The sequence below is a fragment of the Canis lupus genome, chromosome 14 (assembly GCF_003254725.2).
Source record: "Canis lupus dingo isolate Sandy chromosome 14, ASM325472v2, whole genome shotgun sequence".
Taxonomy (NCBI): domain Eukaryota; kingdom Metazoa; phylum Chordata; class Mammalia; order Carnivora; family Canidae; genus Canis; species Canis lupus.
Window position 1 is genome coordinate 48,742,742 of NC_064256.1, and position 18,758 is coordinate 48,761,499.

Sequence of the window (18,758 nt, forward strand, 5' to 3'; positions counted from 1 at the left end):
GATACAAAAAGGGGATTGAATAGGATAGAATATTTCAGGAAAAGGTAAAACAATGAAGATATATGGATAAGATATCTAAACAGGATCAGCAAATAAATGTAAATGTTGTTTAAAGACATTTTCTGGTTCCTTGTATTACTAATGGATCATCTTCATGGAAGAGAAACTACACCCCTTACTTTCTTTCAGGTCTTTTTTTTTTTTTTTAAGATTTTATTCATTTATTCATGAGAGACACACACACACACACACAGAGTCAGAGAGAGAGAGATAGAGATAGAGAGAGAGAGAGAGAGAGGCAGAGACACAGAGAGAGAGGCAGAGAGAGAGAGGCAGGCTCCACGCAGGGAGCCCGTCGCGGGACTCGATCCTAGGTCCCCAGGATCATGCCCTGGGCCAAGGCAGGCACCAAACTGCTGGGCCATCGAGGGATCCCTCTTTCAGGTCTTAAAGAGATCAGCTGTACTCTTTGGCAAACAGCTTATATTATAATAAATAATCAACTGAATAAAGAAAGATATCTGTATCATTTCCAGGTATACAGACTTTGAAACCAGGGAAATATATGTACCCTATGATCGATCAAATCCATACTTAGGTAAATTCCCAAAGAATGGATACTTATTTTTACAAAAGATATTTATAAGAATGCTCAGAATGGCATTATTTATAATGGCCTTATAACTGGAAATAATATTATTATCCATCAACAATAGAATGAATAAGGGACACCTGAGTGGTTCAACAGTTGAGTGTCTGCCTTCAGCTCAGGGCGTGGTCCTGGGTCCAAGAATCAAGGTCTGTATCGGGCTCTGCACGAGGAGCCTGCTTCTCTGCCTTTCTATGTCTCTCATGAATAAATAAAAATTAAAAGAAAAACAATAGAATGGATAAATTGTGATATGCTTGTTCATACAGTATAATAAACCACAATAAAAATGAACTAATTAAAATCAAACACATGAATGAATCTGAAAGCATAATGTTGAGTGAATGAAGCTCAAGGATATTAAACTCAAATAAACTTCAAGGTTGGCAAACCTACTCCATGGTGTTAGTTGTCAGGATAGAGATTACCTTTGGTGAGGCTACGTTTACTCTGTTAAAATTCATTGAGCTATATATCCTTACAGCTGAGCACTTTACTATAGGTATTTAGCTTTCAATAATAATATTTACATTAATTTAAAAAGTTCATTAGTTTCTGTGGATAAAGGAAGACAGGATTCTTGTTAATCTTTTTTGGAAGACAGAAGGGTAACTGAGAATTATGGTCTATGGGATAAATGCCATAATTGAAGTAAGCATGGTGCATTCCATGGGTCAAGGGACGAATGGTTTACAACCTGAATTGAGAGTGGAGATTATGAAAGGCTTCCTGGAGGAAATGATGCCTCAGTTGATTCTTGAAGGAGAAATAGGAAATAACAAGGTATGTCAGGGTTGTTACCTACTGACAACAAAACCCATGCTAGCTAGTTTAAGCAGAAGGTGTCTGTCTATATTCTGTAACACTTTACAAAATATCTTGGAATGTCTGGGAATCAGGGTTGGTTGTTACAGAGAGATCATGGCAGTTTATAAGAATGAAAGAGGATTTGAGAGAGATGATATGTGACTGATTATACTTTCTTCTTTCAAAAGTCAGTCCTGATTCTAGTTCAATAGCTGAAGAAAATGATAGAACTTATGGTGGCACATTCACCCCTGATTCAGATACAAACACAATATAAATTACATATTTGCTTGACAGAACTACTTTTCAAAGGAAAAAATAAAGGACAAATACAGAGATTACCCATCACACAGAAGAGGTATAACATGAAGCAATCTTTTAAGTGGGTTACATGGAAATTCTATTCCATGCTCACAGAAGCAGAGCTTCTTTGGGGTCAGGTTATTATTACTGTTTTTTTAAATTAGTTTTATTGAGATATGAGTCATATGCAAGAAAATTCACCAATTTTAAGTGTGCAATTTGATAAGCTTTGACAAAAAACTACAATTGTAACCAACATGACATAAAACATCCCATCCCTCCATAAATTCTCTCATACCCCTGAAACATAGGCCCTGGGCTACACTGATCTTCTGTCTCATTAATTTCAATTTTCTAGAAAAAGAAATTATATGATATGTAGCCTTTTGTGGCTGGCATCTATTATTTCATACAGCGTTTCTTAACTCCCCCCCTTTTCTTAACTTTTAAAACTATTACCCTTGTAAAGAGCCTTTTTAGCCATTTATTCCCTAATTGTCTCTTCTCTCCTTATAAAATTTTATTTTATTATTTTAAAAAATATTTTATTTATTTATTCATGAGAGAGAGAGAGAGAGAGAGAGAGAGAGACGCAGAGACATAGGCAGAGGGAGAAGCAGGCTCTATGCAGGGAGCCGGACGTGGGACTCGATCTTGGGCCCCCAGGATCACACCTGGGGCTGCAGGCGGCACTAAACCACAGAGCCACCCAGGGATCCCCTCCTTATGAAATTTTAATGCCAAGATATACTCTGTGTTATTTATGTACTTATGTATGTGTTTTATGCATAAAAAGTAAAGTTTTTTCACACCTCAGGAACAAATTTTTGAGAATATATGATTTACATGTATGTGAGTTTAATGCTTTTGTGATTCATCAGTGGTTCACTTTTATTGCTGGGTAATTTTGATTGTATGAAAAGACATTTATGAAGTGAATAAGACTAACTGCAAATGTGTTACAAAGGTACTAAGACTATAATTCAACTACTGCTCTTCCTCAAATCTGATTCTCAGGCTCCCTGTTGTCAGTAAACATCTTTTTGTTTTTTTTTAAGATTTTATATATTTATTCATGAGACACAGAGAGAGAGAGAGGCAGAGACATAGGCAGAGGGAGAAGCAGGCTCCCTGCGGGGAGCCCAATGCAGAACTTGATCCCAGGCCCCGTGATCATGACCTGCACCAAAGGCAAATGGTCAACTACTGAGCCACCCAGGTGTCCTGTCAGTAAACATCTTTAACCTATTTGTTCAAGTTAGAAATCTAGGAGTGACTGAGATACTTTCCCTTCATTCTCCCATATGCAGTTCATTAAATTCTATCATTTTCACCTCTAGATCCTTTTTTTTTTCCCCTTAAGATTGTATTTATTTGAGAAAGAGAGAGCATGAGTGGAGGGGAAGGACAGAAGGACAAGTAGAATCCCCACTGGACATGGAGCCTGACTCAGGGTTCCACTTGGGGCTAGAAGTGGGGCTCAACCCCAGGACCCTGAGATCACAGCCTGAGCCAAGGTCAGACGTTCAACTGACTGAGCCATCCAGGCACCCGACCTCTAGATTATTTCTTAAATCTGGTCTCAAGGAATCAGATTTTGCCATGACCCAGAACATTCTAGACATAGAAGGATGTTTTTAATCTTAAAGGAAATGGGAAGCCACTGAAGGAATTTAAATAAGAAAATGTAAGTACTTGATTAGTGTAATTAAAAGATTCTTAAATCTTTCATTTAATAAAGAATAAATTATGGGTGGGGGGATGGGGTGACTGGGTGACAGGCACTGAGAGGAGCACCTGATGGGATGAGCACTGGGTGTTATACTATATGTTGGCAAATCGAGCTCCAATAAAAAAAATATACAAAAAAAAAAAGAGAATAAATTAGAATGTGGATAATGAGTTAAAAGGGACCAACACTATTTGGGAAAAGGATTTCCCAGAGAAAAAAATGGTAGTGGTTCTTTTACTCATTTGAGAGTATTGGAATGGGAGAATTGGTAGATATGCTGCATTTTTAGAGGAACCCATGAGAACTTAGCCAAAGTCTCACTGCTAAAAGATAACATAGCTGTGACATAAAGAAATTTACATACACTCCTATTGATTGTTGCTCTTTGACTTAATCGATTTTTCTTGGCCAAACTAACCAGTATCCTAAATGAATTATGTATATTCTCGAATCATATGCTGATGAATTGAAAGGACTTAGAGAATTAAAATCATACTTCAAAGAAAAATATTTTGTGTACTTAACACACTCACTTAACTTTCCTTTCATGTTATAATTTTTCCCCCACTGGCTGCTGCAGTACTATTATCTATGTATCAGCTATAGATGGTCAGCAATCCAGTTTCATGCACACTTAAAAAAAAGATTTTATATTTACTTGAGAGAGAGTGAACATGAAAGAGAGAGCATGAGGGGGGAGGTAGAGGGAGAAGCAGGAGCAGACTCCCTGCTGAGCAGCAAGCCCTACTTGGGGCTCACTTCGAGGACCCACACGCACGCACATACACACACATCTCTGGGAGCCTCTCAATGAGGCCTCTAACTTATGAAAGCTTAAGAACCAATGACTTACTATGTTCTCAGTCTCGAGTATACAGATAGGCATATGACGTAGTCTTTATTCTTAAGGTACTTAAAATTTATATCATATAAACAAATGACAAAATCACATTGCTAGTGCTAAGAAGGAGATAAGAACAAGGTTCTGAAAGTTTTTCAGTTTTATTGGAATTTCGTCTCTTTCAGGTGACTTCTGAAGTATGGCTGGCCACAACACTTCTTCCTGCAGTCCTATACTGACACCCCATTTAACCACGCTCTACTTCATAGTACTCATTGGTGGGCTGGTGGGCATCATCTCCATTTTGTTCCTGCTGGTGAAAATGAACACCCGATCTGTAACTACCACAGTGGTTGTTAACCTGGTAGTGGTCCACAGTGTTTTTCTGCTGACAGTGCCTTTTCGCTTGACGTATCTCATCAAGCACACCTGGATGTTTGGGTTGCCCTTCTGCAAATTTGTGAGTGCCATGCTACACATCCACATGTACCTTACATTCCTATTCTACATGGTGATCCTGGTCATTAGGTACCTCATCTTCTTCAAGTACAAAGACAAAGTGGAATTCTACAGAAAACTGCATGCTGTGGCTGCCAGTACTGGCATGTGGCTGCTGGTGATTGTCATTGTGGTACCTGTGGTTGTTTCTCAGTATGGAACTTACGAGGTGTATGATGAGCAACATTGTTTTAAATTCCACAAAGAACTTGATCGAGCATATGTGCAAGTCATCAACTATATGATAGTCACTACTGTCATAGCCATTGCGGTGATTCTCTTGGTCTTCCAGATCTTCATCATTATGTCAATGATGCGGAAGCTACGCCACTCCTTTCTATCCCACCAGGAGTTCTGGGCCCAGCTTAAAAACCTATTTTTTATAGGAGTCATCCTTGTTTGCTTCCTTCCCTATCAGTTTTTTAGGATCTATTACTTGTACACAGGTGGCAAATTCAAGTGACTGTAACAATACTGTTGCATTTTATAATGAAATCTTCTTGAGTGTAACAGCAATTAGTTGCTTTGATTTGTTGCTCTTTGTTCTTGGAGGAAGCCATTGTAAGCAGAAGATAAGTGACCTATGGAATTGCCTCTTGTGCCGTTAGTTATAAACTACAGTATTCAGAATTACTTTATTTTGGGAGTAAAAATGGGCACAGAGAAGTAGTAGGAAGGTGTATTTCCTTACTTGATTAAAAAGCATGCCTTAATATGGCCAAACAAGAAGACAATAAAATGCCAGAGCATTCATTCCAGTCTTTATTTAATCCCTACCATCTCTAAATGAGGCCTGAAGAGAGTCTAGTGATGTTCAGTCCACCTAGAGTTACAACACTGGATTATTTCCAATATAAAAGGTCTACTTGGCCCATCCAGGCACCATGGGTCTAATGGTCTCTGAGCTTCAGCAGCTTATTTTTTTAGTTTCATCAGTTTGAAACATGGTCTTCTTTAGGCTTTAGATTAGATACAGCCCTTTTTTCATTCTACTTAACCTTAGGTAAGTTAATCCTGGTAATGAATCAGCCCAAAGACACAAACTCTACTTGGCTAACCAGATAAGATGTCCATTCAACTCCCACCCTGACGAACAGTAGATAAAAGCTGAGAACAGAAAGAAACTTTTCTAGATTATCATAACTTTGGTGGGAAGTCACTTATCTAGAAATCAAGAGAAAAAGAAGTCCTTGTGACCTTCTGCTATAACAAGGTTATCTAGATTTGACCTTTGAAAAGTCAAGTTTAATGGCATGGGATCAACATCCTCAATAACTACAAAAATCATCTAAAAGCCTACTAAACATATATGAATGAGGGTGAAACTATAGGTTAAAGAATATTCCTGACCAATATGCTCCTAAGCATTGAATTCCTAGGGAAGTGATTGCATTTTTCCCTTCTGGCTTTTTCAGAAATCTCTAGATGTCCTCGGCCACAGTTAATTTAGATTTACCTTGGAAAGAGAAAGTTACACTTTTTAGAATTTCCTTAAAGTTATGAGTCTTTAAATAAATGAAAACAATATTCTTAAAAAAAAGTTTTGAGAAATATATGTAAAAATTACTGAGATTAGACTATGAGATTAGGCCACTAAATTGATACATAGGCTTGTGAGTTTTTTTCCCTTCATGCCTATATTTTACTATTTCCCTCAAAGTTTCATAATTTCAAAACTCTCTAAGAAAGTAATCCAGTTTCATATCTAATGCTTCAAAAAACCTAGAGCAATTTATGATAGAAATAGAAGAATAGAATGAATTAAGGTAAAAATTTTTTCCCAGCAAAATAAATGTTCAGGTTTTAAAGACTTTTTTCATAATTTGTTATACTCTATGGATCCACAGATTTATTAGATGAATAAGAAATATCCCTGTGAGTTTTTATGATCACTAAAATTACTGAGTCATAGAAATTAATTTTGAGGAAGAAAAAGAAGTAACAAGCTACATAGACTTGTTCTCCAAATTTTCCTGTTTTAAAATTTATCTATCCTTTTTTTAAAAGTTATATTTTCTTTTTTCCTTATTTGTTTTCTTTTCCCATTTGTTCTTAGTTTTTTCTTTTCCTTTTGACTCATAGCATTTGTAAGAAAATTTTTAAGATCCATAGAAGTTTTAAGAAAATTTGTTACACTCATAAAATTTATAATAAAATAATAAAATATAATAAAGATAGTATAGAAGGATATAAATAGTATATTAAAATTTCTAAACAATTATTTATGGAAATTACATCAAATTTCTCCTTATATATCTGTGTCTTACTATCATAATATCTGTTAACTTGTAAGTTATATTATAATCTCTTCCATATTTTAAATATGTTGAGCTCAACAATTATGATTTTCCCCGCATTATTACATATTGTGACAAAGGGCTTATTTCTGTGGATCTCTAAGAAATATTACCAAATATAGAGATGCAATATTCCATAATATAATATATTCATCAATATTTAGAAAATAATTGGTAATTTTCAATGTGTCTGTTCATTGTCTCTAATTCCTAAGAAAATGAATCTCATGCAGGAGTGGGGACATCACTGGCCTCCTGTCAGGCCATTTTTGGATATCAAAATTATAAGAATATACTACTGGCATTTTGTGGCAGGGGCCAGAGACTAGACATCTCGCCTTGCACACAACTCTGCATAGTAAATAATTATCAGGTCTTGCTGTGTATTTGAATGTTCTTCCAGACATTTATGAAGTGAAACGTATGCTCATAATAATTGTCAGGTTTTATTCAGTTTTCATAAACACATAGTAATTTTTGGTATGGTTTTAATTTTCTGAATTTTCCAGAAATGTGGCTGCTATGGATACTGAGGAAAGATTTTATCCTGTTTTCCTCAGAACTTTACTAACTTTACTAAGAAAAGTGTATTATTAATGTCAACACCATCTGTAGCATCCAAATGTAACATAACACATCTGTAAACAATATTTGTAGCTGTTGTATTCAGGTGGATACTAGATATAGGTGACAGCATCAGACCGCCTGATTTGTCTCCTTTTGTGATCATGTCTGAGTATTTACACATTGAAGTATATATTATTTTATTATAAGTAACTTTCTCTTTCATTTTTACGTTACAGTTAGAAATTATATATATAATACTATAGGAGGGTTATATTATCTATAAATTTTGTTTTAGAATGGTAAAAGTGTTACCAAATATTTGCAATAAAAAGTAAGATTTTGGGTCTGCAAACATTGAGACCACCTGGGCTAGCATAGTCAATTTAAAAGGGAGATTTACCAATTATGACATTACGAACAGAAAAAATATTCTTATATTTTGGGAATACTTTTTTTTTTTTTAGAGAGAGAGTGCATGCACACATATGCGTGTGTGCGAGCTCGTGGGGAGGGAGAGAGGAAGAGAATCTTAAATAGGCTTTAAGCTGAGCAAGGAGCCCCATGTGGGGCTCAATCTCACGACCCTGAGATCATGACCCTGAGATCAGGACCTGAGCTGAATGTTTAACCAACTGAGACATCCAGGTACCTTTATTTTGGAAATATATAACCTCAGCTTGATTCAATTCTAAATTATTTCTTTTGTTTCTGTAATGATTAAAAGTGTAAATGCAACTTACAAGAAAATGTACATGCAGGGTTTTTGTTGTTGGTTTTTTGTTTGTTTTTGATAAGACAAAAGCATTTCACTGAGCCTCACAACTCTCAAGTTGGCTCATGGTGAATATCTACCAGATTTTAAACCCAGGGATAATGACAATTTTTGAGGCCCAAACAGAAGGGTTGCTTCTGGCACCCATTAAAAAGCTTTCTACTCCACCTTGTTCATTTCTTAATTTTCCTCTGAAAGGGTCTTTGAGTTCCCTTCCTTCTTAACCTGACATAAATTAGGGAGAAAGAAACTATTTTACTTGTTGGTGAAATGAGCTTTGTGTGGAATGATTCAAGAAGTGGTGAAAATCCTCAAATCCTCATCTAATCCTCCTCAATGGGACTGCCATTATAACTGCATTCCTAGGGTAATAAATCAGTGTGAAGGGGGGCACTGAGCCAAGATGTTCTCAGTCACCAATGGGACTTGAATGGGAAGTCAGTGAGGTAAAACTGTGAAGTTGTCATTTCTTAGACTACACAGATTTTGCCCACTTAATGTCTAATAAGACGAAGCACAGACCAAGGACTCACACTTACAGGGGAGTGGTAGGAACAAAGAAATTCCCTGTGATAGGGGCTGATTACAGCACTTTGAAAATAGGTGGTCACAAAAACCCTATGGTAAACGGACACAGTAATGGTAGATTTGCTTGGATAATGCTGAGAAAGCTCTAAAGATCTAAAAAGGCATCCACAGATATCAGAAACCAGGCATCAGCTGGACCCTGAGAACTGTGGTCATGGCATGGTTGAGCCTATTTCTGTAACAGAATGAGCATGCTAGGTATTTGACAAGAGAGAACTTGGAAAAAAATGAGCAAGTCCTATTACCTGAAGGAGTAAATGTATTGTCTGAAACTTCCAGAGATTAGGAGCTGGGCCCTAATATCAAAATGTATCAGATGGAGGCTTCAACATGGGACATATTGTAAAAGCCCAGTGGTTAGCATCAGGCATCATATTTTAGGTATGATTATCAGTGGAGTCAGGATGGAGAGGTGGGGAAAGATGCTGAAACTGCTAAAAGCCTTATGCTTTAGGCTCAATTTTAGCCTTCAGATTGAGAAGAATCTGGACAACTAGCAGAAGCTATGGTGGACAGAAGCCTGGGTCTGAGGATAAGTAGGTGAGAGTGAGAAGGGCCTGAGTGAGCCTTGGCTAGAAGTTCTGAGCAAGCAAGGGACACAGGAAGATGTTGAGCTCTTGGAAAGCGGACAGGGCAAGGAAGGTGACACTTAAGACAGTTTTCAACAGCAAATGAGAGGATGCTGGGTACCATTGTTTTATTGAATTTTGTCCTAGTATTTTGTCATTAAAAATGAGTGGTTTCTTAAAAAAAAAAGAAAAAAAAAAGAAAAAAAAAAGAAAAAAAAAGACATAAAAGGAAAAAATGAGTGGTTTCTTAAAGAACTGAAAGCTTTTCCTCTAAGATCAAAAATAAGACAAAGATGTCTACTCTTATGACTTTTATTCAACATAGTATTAGAAGTCCAAGTCAGAACAATTACAAGGTAAAGCAACAACAACAAAAGATAAAAGCATCCAAAGTAAAAAGAAGTGAATTTGTCTCTATTTGCAGATGACATGATATTATATGTAGAGGCAACAACATATTATATATAGAAAACCCTAAATATCACCAAAACACTATTATAATAAAGGAATTCATTAAAGTTACAAGATACAAAATCAATATTCAAAAATCAGTTTTCTATCTACTATCTAGATATCTATCTACTATCTAGTTTCTAGGCATTTCTATCTATTATCAACAAGGTATCAGAAAAAGAAATTAAGAAAAAAGTACCATTTATAATTGAAAAAGAATAAAATACTTTTAGGAATAAACTTAACTGGGCAGCCAGGGTGGCTCAGCGGTTTAGCGCTGCCTTCAGCCCAGGGCATGATCCTGGAGACCTGGGATCGAGTCCCGCGTCAGGCTTGCTGCATGGAGCCTGCTTCTCCCTCTGCCTGTGTCTTTGCTTCTCTCTCTCTGCCTCTCATAAATAAATAAAACCTTAATTTTTTAAAGATTATTATAATCTTAAAAAATTTATAATATTATTATATTTCAAAATTTAACCAAGAGGTAAAAGGGCTGAACAATGAAAATTCTAAGATATTGATGAAAGATACTGAAGAAGATTCATGGAAAGATATCCCATGCTCATGGATTAGAAGAATTATTATTGTTAAAATGTCCATACCACTGAAAGCAATCTACTGATTCAATGCAAAATCAAAATTCCAATGTCATTTGTCACAGAAATAGAAAAAAAAATCCTAAAATTTGTATGGAACTACAGGAGATCCCAAATAGCCAAAGGAATCTTGAGAAAGAAGAACCAAGCTGGAGGTATCATACTTCCTGATTTCAAACTATATTACAAAGTATAGTAATCAAAACAGTATAATATTGGCATAAAAACAGACCCATAGATCAATGGAAAGAAAAGAGAGCCCAGAAATAAAGCAATGCATATATAGTCAATTACTTTATGACAAAGGAGGGACGCCTGGGTGGCTCAGTGGTTGAGCACCGGCCTTCGGCTCAGAGCATAGTCCCGGAGTCCTGGGATGGAGTCCCACATCGGGCTCTCTGGAGCCTGCTTCCCCCTCTGCCTAGGTCTCTGTATCTCTCATGAATAAATAAATAAAATCTTAAAAGGAAAAAGAAGAAGAAAAGACTTTATGGCAAAGGAGCCAAGAATATACAATAGGGAAAGGATAGTCTCCTCAATAAATGGCTGGGAAAACTGGACTGCCACACGCAAAATAATGAAATGGAACCCTTACCTTATGCCATGTGCAAAAATAACCTTAAAATGGATTAAAGACTTACATTTAAAATCTCAAACCATAAAATTCTTAGAAGAAAACATAAGGAGTAAGCTCCTTGACCTTGGTCTTGGCAATGATTTTTTTGGATTTGACACCCAAAGTAAAGGTAATAAATGCAAAAATATGTAGGAATACATCAAATTAAAAGGCATCTGTACAGTGAAGGAAACCATCAACAAAATGAAATGACAACTTACCAAATAAAATATTGGCAATCACATAGCCAATAAGGGGTTAATGTCCAAAATATGTAAAGAACATACAGCTCAATAGCAAAACTCCAAACAATCTGATTAAAAATGGGCAAAGGAAAAAAACATGGGCAAAGGAACTAAGTAGGTATTTTTCCAGTTAGGACTTACAAATGGCCACAGGTACATGAAAAGATGGTCAATGTCACTAATCATCACAGAAATGCAAAAACCAAAACCACAAAATGAGATACTACTTCACACTGTTAGAATGGCTATCACCAAAAAGACAAGAGATAACAAATATTGGTAAGGATGTGGAGTGCACTTTTAGTGAAATGTTAATTGGTAGAGCCACTATGGAAAACAGTATGAAGGCTCCTCGAAAAAATAAAAATAGAACTATCATATGTTCCAGCAATCTAATTTCTGGGTATATATCCAAAGAAATTGAAAACAAGTTCTTGATGAGATATCTGTACTCCCATGTTCACTGCAGCATTATTCACAATAGACAAGATATGAAAAAAGCATAAGTGTTCGCCAATTGATAAATGAATAAAGAAGATATACACAGTTGACTCTTGAACAAAATGGGCTTGAATTGGGTAGGTCCACTTATACACAAATTATTTTCAATAAATACAGAACAGTTCTATAAATAAATGTATTTTCCTTATGGTTTCAACATTTTCTTTTTTCTAGCTTTTTATAAGAATACGCACACACACACACACACACACACATATATATACATATAAAGCATGTTCAGAATACATTTACCGACTTTTTATGTTATTATTAAGGCTTCCAAGTTGCTAGTAGATTATTAGTATTAAGTTTTGGGGGAGTCAAAAGTTGTACATGCATTTTCGACTATATGAAAGGTTAGTACCCCAAACCCTGCATTGTTCAAAGTTCAACTGTGTGTGTTTGTATGTGTATGTATGATACCATATATGGTATGTAGAACCAAAAGCAAACAAACAAAAAAAATCAAAGTTGTAGAAGCAGAGAGTAGAATGATGGTTATCAGAGGCTGGGATGGTGGAGAAATGGGGAGATGTTGGGTTAAAAGGTACAAAGCTGTAGTTTTGCAGGATGAACAAGTTTAGAAATCTAGTGTACAGGCATGATGACTATATTTAATTTTGTTTTGGACACTGGAAATATGCTAAAAGTGATTTCAAGTGCGCTCCCCCCAAATATGGTAACTATGTGAGGAGAAATGTTAATTAGCTCAACTGTAGTAATCATTCCACTATGAATATATGTATCAAATCAGCATGTTATACACTTTAAATGTGCTTAATTAAAAAAAAAATCTTTTAATGAGTGGTACCTGGCTGCCTCAGTGGGTAAAGAGTACAATTCTTGATCTCTGTGTTGTGACTTCAAGTCCCATGTTAGGTATAGTGGCCACTTAAAATCTTTGGGGTACCTGGGTGGTTTAGTCATTTGAACGGCCAACTCTTGGTTTCAGCTCAGGTAATGATCTCAGGGTAGTGAGATGGAGCCCCAAGTCTGGCTCCTCCCGCAGTGGGGAGTCTGCTTTAGGATTTTCTCACTCCCTCGGCTCCCTCAACCTCTGCTCTAAAATAAATAAATAAATCTTTAAAAAAGTCTTTGAAAAATAAAACTAAAACATCTTTTAATGATAATATTAGCTTTTACCTTCCGTCATATTGAAAATACTATCAATACAAAAGTTTACAAAGACAAAAAGGCAGATGTTTTCTTTATTTAACACTAGATGGCAGCCCAAAGTAACAAATTGTATCTACTTTTCAAAGCTTAGAACTTGAGTTTTAAGGTTAATTTACTTAAGAGCAGGAGGTGGGAGAGAAGAGAAAATGAAGTAAAAATAACAAATTTTTAAAAAAGAGTAATATATTTTGGTGTTTTCAGAACTCTGCACTAGATTCTAAGGTTTTTTTTTTTCAAAAAAAATTCCATAGTAACTTTGTTTTCTTGTGTTAAATAGGCTGAGAAACTTAAAATATATTTCTAGCAATAAGAGCAAAAATAATTCTGAAAGCAAGTATTTTTTTACTTAGCTCATATTTAGAGATTTTTGTACTTTGATAATGGTTTGTTGAAACTAACTTTTTGATCCTAAATTAAATTGATTCTTAAAAATAATGTGTAGAGTACACCATTGCCTTTATAGAGGATCAGGATTTTGGTGACCTGTTTCTGTTTTGTTTTGTTTTGTTTTGTTGTGAATGCTTGCAACATTTGAATGCTTTTAAGATAGGGTTTCAGGAAACTTCCCTAAATTTGAAATCTTGAAAAGTTTAGAGTTTATGAGGAACAAACCAATATATTACTTAAGTCTTCCCCTCCAATGACAGCCTTTGACTAGCTTTCAGAAACTTTATTCTTCTGACTTGTAGACAGTGTGATGAGACATTTCTCTAGCCACTAGGATGTAATTTATGACTGCTGAAATCTACATCAGAAAAAGAAAATCCAGGGAAGAGAAAGCAAGTTAAGATTTATCCTTTCTGCCACAATAATAAATAAATATATGGTGTCCACTGGGTGCCAAGTAGAGAAGTATTCATGAGAAATACATATTGTGATTTCTAATATGTAAAGTTGTTGGTGGTTGTTTTAATAATTTCAAGCTTTCAGAAAAATTACCAATAGAATATAAATATCTTCTTTTTCCCCGAACCATTTCAGGATAAGTTGCTGACCTGTTACCCCATCACTTCTTAATATTTTAGTGAGATTTCCCACAAACAAGGACTGTTTCTCCTACAAATCATTATACGAGCTTACAAATCAGGAAGTTAACATTGGTTCATGACTACTATCTAATCCACAGACCCCATTTAACTGTCACATTTCTTTTGTCTCCTTTACTCTGGAATGGTTTTTTGGTCATTCCTTATTTTCTATGACTTTGACACAAACTAGTTTTTTTTGTAGTTTATCTCTTACTTTGGGTTTGCCTCATGATTAGATTCATACTATGTATCTTTGGTAGTAATACCACAGAAGTGATTTTGTTTTCTTATTGTATTTCATTACCATTAGGTGGTCCACAATTCTGACTTGTCCCATTACTGATAAAATTCACTTTGGTCTTTTGATTTTTTTTTTAAAGATTTGAGAGCACAAGAACATGCAAACAGGACTAGGGGCAGAGGGAGAAGGAGAGGGAGAAAGAGAGGGAGAAGGAGAGAAGTAGACTCCCCACTGAGCATGGAGCCTAGTATGGGGGTTCAACCTCACGACACTGAGATCATGACCCGAGCAGAATCTAGAGTCCAACACTTATTTAACTGAGCCACCCAGGTGCCCTGGTCCCTTCATTAAGGTGGTGTTTGCCAGATTTCTCCACTGTGAAATTCTTTTTTTTCTCTTTGTAATTAAGTGTTTTGTGGGAGCTATTTTAGATCTACGTGTAATCATATTCCTCATCAAACACTGGCCAACTCTCATGGAAATATGTTCAATATCACTAGCATTCAAAGAAAAGCAAATAAGATAACAAAACATTTTTATCATAAGATTTCTTAACAGTTGATAATATCTTTTGATTGTGAGAGTAAAAGTCACTTTTATTGGAGAGCAATTTGGAAATATCTATAGGAGTTTTAACAGTACCTACCTCTTAGTATAGCAATTCTACATATCTGTCCTTAAGAAATCCACACATGCACAAAGATACAGGATGTATACAGCAAGGGTATATAGAGTGGGGGCACACTGCACCATTATTTATATTACCATAAAGTCATAAAGGAACTAAATGTCTTCAAGTGGGATGATTAATTATTAAGTTATGGTATATCTATGTTTTGGAATTCTATGAATTAAAAATAGAGGTGTATGTTTTGATTCAGAAGAAAACCTCCCTACTATTAAGAGGAAAAAGCAAGTTGTTTCTTTCTCCATATCTCATGTTATATGCACACAATCAGACTTTAAGCAGATCCTGACAAAAAATATCCCAAATCTAACTACTTCTTAGCGCCATTATCACTCTGTGCCATCAAGGTCCAGCAAAAAAACAGGTACCTCATTAAAGCTCGGTAATTTGAGAGTGTATTGAAGATGTACTGTTTAAAGGTACAAGTAGAGTTAGCAAACTCAACAAGAGATAGTATGAAATCTCAGGGTTAGCAACAGTTCAGAGCCCTCATTAGCCTACGTTTGAAGGGGTGAATGGTAGATGTCATAGAACCTAGAAAGAGTAAAAATTTGAAGAGGGCAACCTGGGAGGAGCTAGGGGTAGAGGAACACACCAATTTCTGTGACTCTGCAGGAAGTGAGCCAGGACAATAGGTACTCTCCTTACTCTCTTCCTGCCCTCCAATTTCTGCCAGAGTGCACCACTCTCAAAATCAAACCAGCCTCCTAGGTGCACAAAACACCATGGAGAAGCAAACAGAAAATATCTAAAAGACATCCTAATCCAAGGCCCTATCTTTTCTTGCCATAGCTTCCTAAATGCTCCTAACTGCTCTCAGGGCTTTCTTATTTGCCCTTGTACTGTCATTTATGCAGCAGTTGAAGGAATATTTTATTTCTCTGCTCTAAACTTTTTAATGGCTTTTTATCACACAGTAAAATCCAAAGCTACGGCCATTTTTCTAGCGTCGTGGTGATGATTCCCTAGGTCACTTCCAATTCACAGGTCTTCTTGCTATTCTTTGAAATATCAATCAAGTTCTAGACTCAAGATTTTATACTTGGTATTCCTGACTGAAACACTCTCTACCCAGATATTTCCATGGTTTTCCTCTCTATTTCATTTACATTTTGCCTAAAGTGTCACCTTGGAGTTCCTGGCTGGCTCAGTTGGTAGAGCATACGACTCTTGATCTCAGTGTTATGAGTTCGAACTTCATGTTGAGCACATAGATTACTTAAAAAAAAAAAAAAAGTATCTAAAAACAACAACAAAAAAAAAGTGTCACATTTCCAGAAAGACCTTCACTGATCATCCCACCAAAAATGTATTCCTATTACAATGTATTCCATACCTTGCTTTATTTTTCTTCATACTATTTCTTCCTCTCATGCATTGTATAATACATTCATTTGAAATTTTAAAATCATTTTCTCTCTTCAAATTGAATGTAAGCCTCAAGAGAACAGGAATATTTTTTCTGGTTTCTTTATTGTTGCAAACTCAGAATATAGAAGTTTTTTAAGGCAATATATGCTCATTAAATGTTGATAAAGGAATGAATGACTAAATGAATCCTTCAGGGTATGGGAGGGAGCAGTAACTTCCACAATGCATAGGAATAATCTATAATATATCTTTTGATATATACATAAATAACCAGAAATAACAGCTTTTATTATGGCTTTTATTGTCTTACAACATAATCATAAGCCATGGAACAATTTGGTCTGCTCAGTAAGTAAAATCTCTCTATAATTTACTAGCTTTAAGTGATAAGATAGCTTTTCTACTCACTTGCCAACAACAGTTGTCAAATACAAGCCACTTTATTACTGACAGGGGCCTTTGTGTATCCTGAGAAATGAACACTTTCCAAAACGGTGATTATTATGAACTTTATGTAACCGCTGAGCTTTAGGGAAGATATGATTTACTATTTATAAGTCATATTCTTTAAAAAGTCTACTCTGTATTTAATTACTTTTAAGGCAATAGGAAAATAACAGTTGCCCTTTTGAGCTAAAAACAAGGCTGGAGTTTAAGTCATTCGATTGTTTCCTTTTAATGGGTATGTGAGCCAGTTTACTTTCTCTTATTTTCTTCAGTGACCTGAGCATTTTTGATAGTATCACTTTAAAGCTAAAGAAAAAGAGCTAACTTATAGAAACATGTCATTTATTGAAGGCTTATAATGATTTTTAATATGCCCCAAGGAGATGCTTCTTTAATAACTATTTCTCTACATTTTTTGTTCAAGGAGAATGATTCTTGCATGAAATAGAATCAATGACTTTAGATATTGATTGTATTTTCTGTTGCTATGTAATTATTCTTCATTAAAGAATAAAAAGGAAGATTAAAAACTCACAATAGACATATTCAATTATTTTATATACACTTTCTAATTAAGTTCTCACCAAGCCAAATTAGGATGGACTTTTACTGAAAGTAATTTATGATCCAGGATGTTGTTTAAAAAGCACCAGAGATTTGATTAAATTTAGCAGTCATTTTTTTTTATATGTTCACCTTTGTTATATTGTTTATGATCTTATTGGCTAAAGCAGTTGCAAAGCACAGACTAACCTTAAATTATGTTGGAGGCTCCACGGGCATCCAGCATAAAGCTTTTAGTATTCCAGTAGGAGATGATTCTCTCAGGAAGCGAATCCTCTATTACAGATTCATTCAATCATAGAGATTTGTTTCAAAGCATCCTGAAATCTGAGCTAGCCCACTATGTTTACCAGCCCAAACCCCCCAAAGCTCAACTCTTGCATTACAACTCAAATATTTCATTATACATGATGTTTTTTCTCTTCAGGATGGCCAGAAATCAGAAAGTCCTATTCATTACAGTATCTTACACATAAAATCTGGCTGAAGACCAGAGATAGTTAATAACTTTAAACTGAAATAACTATGTTGGCAAGAAATTTCATAAACTCTAGAAACTGTATTCCCATCTTAGCACTGTGTAGGAGAACAAAATTGCTTAGGATATACCACTTAGTATGGCAGATTTGATGGTGGCATTTTCCCAGTTTCTTTCTCAACTAACCAGGAATATCACATATGTCTTTACAAATCCAGATAGTAGGGATGTTTGCCATCATTTATATAATAGTCATTTTTCTGGTTTTCTTCTGTGTAACAATCCTAAAACTTGGTGGTTTAAAACAATAAGCATTTATTACATTTCAAAATTGCATTGGTCAGGTATCTGGGCATGGTTTGGCTTCTTCTGTTCCATACGGCATTGACTAAGTCATTTAATCGCATTCAGCTGGCAGACTGGCTGGCCTGGAGGGTTCAAGATGGCTTCACTTACATGTCTGGTGCTTTGGTAGCCATGGCTAAAATGCTACGCTCATAATATTGACTGAAGCATCTTAACATGGCTTCTAGAACATGGTAAGCTTCCTATACTGTAACTGGTTTCCCCAAAATAGAGTGTTGTAAGAGGCCCAGGCAGAAACTGCAAGGCTTTTTATGATCTAGCTTTGGAAGTCCCAGAATATCGCTTCTGTCACACTTTATTCATTAAGCAAGTCACTAAGGCCAGCCCAGATTCAAGAGGAGGAATAGGTTCTATATTCTACTTCTTGA

General features: G+C 35.6%; 2 protein-coding genes across 5 annotated transcripts in view; one reads left to right on the forward strand and one right to left on the reverse strand.

Moving 5' to 3' along the window:
* GPR141 (G protein-coupled receptor 141) overlaps nucleotides 1-16,437 on the forward strand; it is a 54,177-nt gene extending 37,740 nt beyond the window's left edge. Inside the window, 2 exon segments of the mRNA XM_025464652.3 lie at nucleotides 4,518-5,269; nucleotides 5,271-16,437. Of these exon segments, the coding sequence (XP_025320437.2) occupies nucleotides 4,532-5,269; nucleotides 5,271-5,438 (906 nt within the window). The 5' untranslated portion in view covers nucleotides 4,518-4,531 and the 3' untranslated portion in view covers nucleotides 5,439-16,437.
* THAP5 (THAP domain containing 5) overlaps nucleotides 1-18,758 on the reverse strand; it is a 144,805-nt gene that overhangs the window by 109,657 nt on the left and 16,390 nt on the right. The gene's annotated exons all lie outside the window — the stretch shown is intronic.